Source organism: Malus domestica, chromosome 04 (genome assembly GCF_042453785.1).
Source record: "Malus domestica chromosome 04, GDT2T_hap1".
Taxonomy (NCBI): Eukaryota; Viridiplantae; Streptophyta; class Magnoliopsida; order Rosales; family Rosaceae; genus Malus; species Malus domestica.
Genome location: NC_091664.1, coordinates 769,343 through 778,570, shown reverse-complemented (window position 1 = coordinate 778,570; position 9,228 = coordinate 769,343). Strand labels below are relative to the sequence as shown.

The 9,228-nt window shown below is 34.4% G+C and overlaps 1 protein-coding gene across 1 annotated transcript; it reads right to left on the bottom strand.

Moving 5' to 3' along the window:
• Positions 1-5,195: 5,195 nt before the first annotated feature.
• Positions 5,196-9,077, bottom strand: LOC103443492 (E3 ubiquitin-protein ligase PRT1-like). Its single transcript, XM_008382355.4, has 7 exons — positions 8,873-9,077; positions 8,179-8,207; positions 7,921-8,100; positions 7,412-7,783; positions 7,162-7,329; positions 6,450-6,559; positions 5,196-5,726 (listed from the first exon to the last, which is right to left on the bottom strand). The coding sequence occupies exons 1-7, from the start codon at positions 8,971-8,973 to the stop codon at positions 5,364-5,366; spliced, it is 1,323 nt and encodes a 440-aa protein (XP_008380577.1). The 5' UTR covers positions 8,974-9,077; the 3' UTR covers positions 5,196-5,363.
• Positions 9,078-9,228: the final 151 nt, after the last annotated feature.

Genomic DNA, 9,228 nt, shown 5'->3' with positions numbered 1-9,228 from the left:
TACTGTTTTTGTTTGTAATGCGAATTCTAATTTAGATCTAAGAAATTATTATGAGAAAATTAGGTTTCGGTCTTTAACTAATTTTTTTTTATAACTAAAACGTTATTGATTTTTAATTTTTTATTGAGGTCTTTGACTTAAAACTTCTCATCAGTTTAGAATCTCTCTCTTTGAAAAGTTAATTAGTTTTTTTTTTAATAAACGATATTATATACTTTTGACCTACTATAATCCTTGGACTAAAACTCAAATTTTAGGTTCTAAACTTACCTCAACTTGCTCCAATGTCACATCCCGCCTTGGGGCGAACCACTTCCCGGGCCCGTTCCACCACCGTAGCACGATATTGTCCGCCTTGGGCCCCAACCACGCCCTCACAGTTTTGTTTCTGGGAACTCACGAGCAACTTCCCAGTGGATCACCCATCATGGGAGTGCTCTAGCCACCTTCTCACTTAACTTCAGAGTTCCGACGGAACCCAAAGCCAGTGAGTTTCCAAAAACAAAACCGTGGGGTAATGGATCATGTAAGCCTTATATGTATATTCTCATCCCTACCTAACTCGAGGTCTTTTGGGAGCTCACTGGTTTCGGGTTCCGTCGGAACTCCGAAGTTAAGCGAGAAGGTGGCTAGACACACCCCGACCGAAGTCAAGACGTTGGCCGTCACGTGAGAGTGACAGCCAACATGTCTCAAGTCCGGTCGGGATGTGTCATCCAGGATTTCTCCTGGGTTAGTGGGGCTAGCCCACCATATATGTGTATTTTTTTTAGTTTTGTATTTATAAATTCATTGAATCTAACGACTATGATCTAATATGATCAAATCTAATGGTAAAAAAAGAAAGATCTGACGGTCTAAATTTAAATCCAATAGCTAAGGTAATTAAAAAAAAATATTTTATGTGTTTCGTATTCTTTCATAGTGTTCCACGAGTTTCATGATATCGGTTTTAGTGATTTTTCATTATTTATCGGAATCTAAATATTTTTAGGTTAAAATGTTCATAAAATTAAATTAGAATAGACTACGTAATTTTTTTCTTAAAAAAAATTACTTTAAGAAAAAAAATATCCTAAATTAATTCTTTAACAATATCGGGCTAAAAATTTAACCTAAAAGGGTCGAGGAAGAAAAACTGTTTCTGGGTTAAAAATTTATGGTTTTAACCCAAGGGTGGAAGAGTAGGCTAAGCCTCACGATGGACTAGTAATAATGTGGTTCAAATTCGCATTTGGCGAGAATCAAACCTAAGACATCTCATTTATAAATGAAGAGAAATACATGAACAAACAATATTATCTACACTAGTTTAAAGGTATTTTAGTATTAGTGTCTTAATGTTTTCTTGTAAGTAAAGGATTTGGATATTAAGATTAGGTTTAATTCTTTATAAATATGGTGTTTTGTAATTTAGCTGGATATAAGTTTGTCAAGATGTAATATCTTGGAGTTATGTAGTCTTCTTCGCAATTATGTAGTGTTTATTTGTTTTCAATTGATAAAGTAATATAATCATAGTTAGATTGTTTGTTCACGCACTCGATTTTCAACTTTTTCCTCTCTTTCATGATATGAGATTTGATTCATATAGGGGTTTTTTTTTTCTTTCGATTTTAATATTTAAAAAATAATAATCTTTCCTTCCTACAAAAGAAAATGATGAATAATATAGTAAAACACTAAATTCAACGGCAGATCTTTATCAACAAATGATATTAAAATTTTGAAATAGCAAATCCACATATTCTTTCCTTGATCTCTTTATCTCTAACTCCATTCTCTCAACCTAAGCAAGAAATAAAGTAATCAAATCGTAAAGTTAATTAATCTTACCATATATCAGTCAAAAGTTGGGGGCCCTATGCAATGACACAAGTTGCTACCTCTAGTCGACGCTGTAGAGAGTTTCTTAAGAACTGAATGACCTGCACTTAGGCTTTCTCGATCTAACAACACAAAAATCAAAATCTTTCATTACAACTATAGTTAGTAAAATACAGAACATGTATAGTACGTGAAAAATACGTATGTGTATACTTCGACAACTTTTCTAAAAAATTGGCCTTGTTTAATTTTTAATATTCGTTAATAATATGATAAAAACACAGAATACGTGAATATGTTATGTATTATTGAAAATGTGTGAAATAACGTGTATTAAACGTGGAAACTACATATATATTTATATTATACGTTGGAGTTTTAAAAACATGTAATCTAACAAATTATTAAGATGTGCACAAAAAAAAAAGCTTAAACAATAAGATAATTTACACTAATTCATTAAAACTATGTAAAAATTAAAATTAAAAATTGAGTGCAAAAAGAATAGCAAACTACTCTAGCCAATCAGAGTTTGTGTACTAGAGCCTGTGTCGATTACATTTACATGAAAAGTTGGCTTCGTTAATGCCGTAACTAACGAAAAAGAGAGGTACGTGAGAAGCTAAAAAAAAATTAAAATCATCTCTCAATAAATTGCCATAGTTTTATTTTAATTTCTTAGTTAAGTGATATACAATATGATATCACAAGTTTTATTTTATCACCTCGTTTTCAGCAACGGGCCGTACAAACCCAAACGTGCAAATGGAAAAGCAGCCAATGATAATGATAGCCGTATCTCACATGACAGCGTTGGGAAAGCCTCCACTGCCGCAGGCTCCTAATAAGTAAGCATTACATGGTGCTATGTAAATTAAATATGGCTATATTAGCATCCCATAAGTTATTGAATAAACCTCACATACTTAATACATCTCATATTTACTTTTTCAATTAAAAATTATGTTAATACATCCCACTTCCTTTCCCATAATACCCTCACACCCCATATCCTTAATATACACCTTACATTTTCTACATACACCCCCACATTTCTCAAATCTTGTAACACTCATTTTTAATTTTGCCGAATGATTTCAAGCTATCTGAACGTTAGTTTGCCGAATGATTTCAAATTGAAGGATTTGAAAAAAAATGTTTAGGTTCATTTGAACGTTTTTCAATAACAATAATAATGATTTCAAAGCTACCATGTTGTTTCCATTTTCTTGTGCATATTTTGGTTGAACCAAGTCGACCTGCAAGAAGCATCTTAGAATAGTGCAAGAAAGCACCTGATGAATGTCATTGACTCAATCTGCAATCAGTTCGCATGCCATGGTTTTTGAATTGAGATTCATAAGTGCTAATTCTTGAATTATTAGATTGAGTGAGATTAAATAATTATCGATGTCGTTGAAATCACTAAAACAAAGAAAAATACGAAGTCTTACCTCATGTAAAGCTTTCGAAACACCGATTTCATGTTCCGGTCAAAAATAATTTTTCTCAATCAACATGTTTGTAGTTTCATTGCTTAAGGTTTTATTCAACAATAGAGGGTGTGAGGGTTTTGATAGTTGAAGTAGATAAATATTATGTTAAAAGTGATTTGATATGTATTTAGAAAATTTTTATTTTTTTTAAACCTAATAAGGTCAAAATTGTAATTGCATAGTAGGGTAAATAAGTTATTAATATTAAATTTTAATGTGGGGTACATTCAACATTTTGTGGGGTGCTAATATAAAATGCCTTAAATATATAAATTAAATAACGTGTTATTAATAACAAATAAGTATATTGATTAAAGTTAAACTAATAATTTAATTATTAATCGTCATTTAAAGGTTATTTTTACAATTAACCGGTTAAATTAGAGAAAATTTAATTATTTATATTTATCAAACAAGAAAACGGTTCATAACATACATAATATTACCTAAAACCAAAAACGTCAATTCCTCAACAGCCAATAATGCTACTCACAAATCCCATGAATTTTCTTGCATAATCAAGGGTTACTGATTGTACAACCCACACGTGAACAGTCACGTGCTCCTTGGAATCCTCCACTAATCCCAACTCACATGTATATAAACCTCTTTTTGCAGACCCAATTACATATTATCATACAAAACAAAACAAATGAGATGATACCATTTACGTCACGACATTAAACAGAATCAGTCACAAACCCAATGATTAGAGCAGAGCAAGGAAAAAAAAAAAGCAAGAAAAAAGATTTCAGAGGAAAATTTGAGAAATGCTCTCAAAAGTAAAGACTTTCCACCAACTTTATGTCCCTTCGTGTTTTTAGTACAATTCTGATTCTAATGTTATAAACATTAGGCAAAAAACATGAGATGATGAAGAATCCACGAAAAATCACACTTTCAAAATCTCCTTAACATTTCAATTTATTCCAAGCTCATTGAGGGTTTAAGAACATATTGCATAACTCACTCGAGAAACAAAAGATAAGATATCGCCACTTTATAATTTATTGCTTTTATTCCACATAAAAAATGAAACATCCTCGAGCTCTACCTTCATTTCTTAATCTTAGTTCAGCATATCTTGTGTCATGGACTAACTTAGACATCAGCACTTTTCACACACGTGCAAACCCAGGGAAAGGGTGCATTTGGTTTTTGTTTTACTTTTTACTTTTCACTTTTTGGGTCAGCGAGAGGAGAAAATTTAGGACAGATGGAAGGGTGCAGGGGCTGATTTAATATTGCTGTGCTTTAAAAAAAACTGTTTCTGCTATGCTGTGAGAATAAGCTCATTTTTGCTGCTTCACATTTTCAGCTTTTTTTCATCCAAAACTGTGAAAATAAGCTGTTTTTAAGTGTTTACCATACACTTTTTTGAGCTCAGCTTTTTTTGATACCTACTTTTTATAAAAGAAACTCAATACCAAACCAATACCAAACCAGTACGAAGAATGGTGGGAGGGATGTAGAGCAAATGTATATGAAACAGTGCACAAAATGAAAACAAAAAACGATTTTAAGTTATTTTCACTTTCACAATTTTTGTTCCACACATATCGATTTCTCAATTGACCCTCCACACACCATTTCTCAATCTCTCTTGTCCCCCATACAAACAGCAAAACCAAAGACCCTACTACCTACTACATAGCAGCAAGGGAGGTATGAGTTACTAGTATTTCAAAATCAGGGTGACTTACCACAAGAAAGCACATGAACAACAACGGTGGCCAAAATAAAAAACAATGAAAACCAATTCTCAGTGGCAAAGCATAGCCTTCAAGAAGATGGGAGTGGATCAATGCATTGTTACGAAAAGCAAAGAGAATTATTTCTATCAAATTTTAATCAGAGCGTTTCTGTGCTGAATTTAGCGGTAAAATATATATTATTAACATGCGGAAACAATTTCAAATCAGGGAATTCTCATTCAACAAATCAAACCATAAAAACCTTGACACATGATTTGTTGTTTTCGGGTAAATGTATTTGACAGGAATTTGAATATGAGTAGATTGTAGGCTGGTTGGTACCTTGTCATTCTTGCATTGAGTCTGATAAAGCACTGCCATCCAAATCATCATGCGGATCTACTGAGCTATCAGCTGAGAATACAAAAGCAGGAGAAACATTTTGCACATCGCTAGGGCCATTTTCTGGATCTTCTGGAATGGGAGCAGCAGTGACGATTCCTAGGTCTTCCTGAAACAGGGCACCATCGTCATCAATCCGATAGAGAACACCTGGAGGTACAAGCTCAAGCTTGTGTTCTGGTTTATGTTGCTGATTAAATCGACCGGTGATATTAAAAGGCGCATTGTTGCATGCTCCACATAGGTCAAAACCTATTTTCTCCACGCAGTCTTTGCATCTGTACCTCTCCCCAATAATTGGACATATCTGCAAAGAAGAGCATAGTGCTGTACAAGTCAAACGACAAGGAATAACATGGCACTTCTTACTACGATTTGCTGGGGCACTTCCCGTTATTTTATTACCAAATTATTCTTTTCCGAACACTTTATCAACTCATATGGTTCCACCTGCGTCCCATACTCTGGTACTCATTTGAATGTCTAAAAGAATTCACCCCGTATGCTTACAGAAGGAGTGCATATGTGGTAAGTAGAAGTGTGGACACAGGTGAAACTAGTCCAGTGAATCTAATAAATGAAATCAAAACAATAAAGTTGGATCCGTAGTAAATTATTAATTTGATTATAAAAAAAAAAAATCATTCCAAAATTTCCGCTGGTTAGCCGGCTTCTCAAAAATGTCCCTGTTATAACTTATATCCATAGGGTAACCACTCTTATTCCAGAAATATCAAATACATAATTCGATATTGATGAAAAATTGGTAGAGAGAAACTTTATGGGATTTTGCAGTGCACGGACAAGTGGCGTGTTTCATAAAAATGAACCACAACACATGATATCCCCCGAACACGTGATATCCCCCACACTTATCTCCTACAGTATTGGGTAATTGCTAGAAAAATCTCTTGGGGCCTACAAATCTAGGTTTGATCCATTGACTTTTTAGAGCAAGTTAAACCAAGCCCCTGGCCATTATTCTTAAATTTAAAGTTGATACGAATTAGATTAGGACAAAGGACATTACCCCACAGCAATCACAACCAACTCCGTAATGAACTTTCTGCCCAGCACAGCAAGATAAGTAATCATCAGAAAGTGTCGACGATGACTGGCCAGCACGTTGATGATCACGCACTGGATGTGAAATCAAGTTAATCTCATATGAGCACCAGAAACAAGACGAAAATAAGAAATGCAGGAAAAGGAAGGAGTATTGGAAACATCAGTAGTACTGAATCTACTAATCGGTAAGCATTCCTTTAGGGCATTCATCCAATGTGGAATGTCTAGTGTCCAACGTACTTGAAAATATCAGCAGTGTGACTAATTATATCTGTAACACAGTTGAAGTGCAACATAAAATATTGAATCCAAACCCTGAATCTAAACGAGCTTCCAAATTGATGTTTCTCTCTATTTCGTATCATTTAGAGATAAAACTAAAGTAAGATGTCTGATATAAAGAAGAATCTAAAAACTTAAGTGATATTTTAGCATCAGAAATTTGGTTTTAGGAGAAAATGAAAAAAAAGAATGATCTTCGATCTGAACTCCAAATGTTAAAGAAGATATTTGACAATTTACTTAAGCTTCCAATTATATAGCTCAGAACAGTCCGGTTTTGTTACGAAACCAATTTCTGAGACAATGCTCCATATCTAGATAATGATACTGATATTGGAAAATATAGAACAGATTACAGGACCAACATCATAGAAGTTCTTAAGATAACATACATTTTATTGAAGTTACTCGTCGTTGCAAATAAACTTCAGGGTATTGCTCCTCCAAGAAATGCTCTAAAATTTTGCAAACACTAGGGAATCCCTTTGGATGCATGCTTTGACAAATCTGACACCTAGAAATTCCATCAGCTGGAATGTTGATACAGGACTCACAAAATACTGCACAAAAGAAAGTCTAAATTAGTGTATATTGACATCAGCATAATTCTGACTTCAACATACAGTTAAATGATATAGTTACCATGACCGCAATTGAGAACAACAGGTTGAAAGAGCAGGTTCTCGCATGCAGCACACAGCAGATCAGAAACAGAAACCTTCTGGTGAGTTCCATTTCCAATATCAATATCACGCGTACAGTCCTCTTGGATGGCTGCATTTCCAGTAGCTTCAACGTTCTTTGGAGATGTTGCAGGGCTTGTAATATTAACTTCATAATCTAACATAGTTCCTGAAGTATTTACAAGTGAGGAAGATTGTACTACCCCAGAAGAACAACTTTCCAAGTTCTTTGAGTGAACATTGCCCAGAATATTTGACTCCTCAATACGATGTGACCCAGATAGTGGATTATCAAATTGAGGTGAGAAATAACCAACTTCCTTTTCTTCTTCTGGAACAACCAAGGAAGAAAAGACAGTAAATTATTTAACAAGGAAACATTATGCCAAAGTGAGTCTACAAGTAGAAATAGCCAAGTAGTAAGCATAGTAAATCATACAAAGTGCTAAGAAATTCAGTAAAGCACACCTTCCACTTGTTTTCCCCTTCTCTCATATGCTTCAGGATACAACTTCTGGAGCAAGAAATGCATCAACTGACAGATACTTGGAAAATGATTAAATGGGTGCCGACAAACGGGACAATAAGACTCATGAAAAGCACTCATGGTCTTAAAGACACACCAGAAACACGAAATGTGGCCACAACCTGCAAACATCATCAGGTCATAAAAGAGGGAAGCAAACATATACTTCAAAAATGTTGTTTAACGGCGCAATTTATCACCTAATACAACTGGCTTGTAAAGAAGATCCCTGCAAAGTAAAGGAAATCGCCTTTAGGGATGCATCACGAAAAAACCAAAGAATAAAAAGTTAAACTCAACTGTAAACAGAATCATGCAAAACAACATTAGCACAATCATATTGAGCCATAGCTATTACTCTTTCGATTTCGAAGGGTCCTTTCGAAATAAATTTATTAGTTTCTTCTCATTGTTCAGCAAGTTTTTTAACTGTTTTTTTTGAAGAGTTGTACGAAATCGAAAAGGATCCTCGCCGGATCCTTTTCCTGGGATCCCGGGAATCCATGATCGTGACCGTATATCGTTTTCGTTAGGCACTATTTATATTTAATTTTAAATTTTAAATGATTTCTTACCGCTCGATATTCGTTCATCGATGAACGGTTACGATAACGGGATCCCCAGAAAAAAGATCCGGCATGGATCCTTTTCCGTACGAAATACACCAAAATACATGCAGCTGGCCATAATTCTTCAAACACCAAAACATTCATAAAGTGCTAAATCATCAAACAAAAATTACCAGCAACTAATTATAAAATTTAAAAAAATAAATAAATGAAATTTCAAGCGACCTAAATGTAAATTGAACACCTATATCAGTGAAATAAACAAATAAATTATGAAATTGCAGTAATTCAAGAAAAATAGATTTAAAAGGAACAAGGAACTGACAGGCAAATGCAGCATTCAAACTCTTTTCGAAATTCCTCGTCTTGGAGCTCCCCCTGTGGTTCTTGTTGCTGTTGTTTGATTAGGGTTTTATCGTCTTCCATTTCGAATAAAATCTCAGAGTCCGAGAGAGAGAGAGAGAGAAACAGAGAGAGAGAGAGAGAGAGCCGAACAATATTTTGACAGAAGTCTCAATGGCGGTTAAGGGGGGGTGCCTCGTCATCATCATATTGCATTTAAGCCCTTCAAGTTCTTAAAGTTTTGATTTTCCATCTTATGTTGCACCGACGTTTTAAAATTTATACGTTCCGTCTGAGGCCATCTCAAATAGCTGTCCTCAGTTTAGCTCCTTTATTTAT

Bases quoted from the DNA above. Each gene is read 5' to 3' on its own strand.
- LOC103443492 (XM_008382355.4), bottom strand. From the start codon at position 8,973: ATGGAAGACGATAAAACCCTAATCAAACAACAGCAACAAGAACCACAG. The intron at 8,208-8,872 runs GTCAGTTCCTTG...TTTACTTTGCAG, and splicing joins TTTGAATGCTGCATTTGCCT to GGATCTTCTTTACAAGCCAG. The intron at 6,560-7,161 runs GTATGTTATCTT...TTTCACATCCAG, and splicing joins ACGAGTAACTTCAATAAAAT to TGCGTGATCATCAACGTGCT.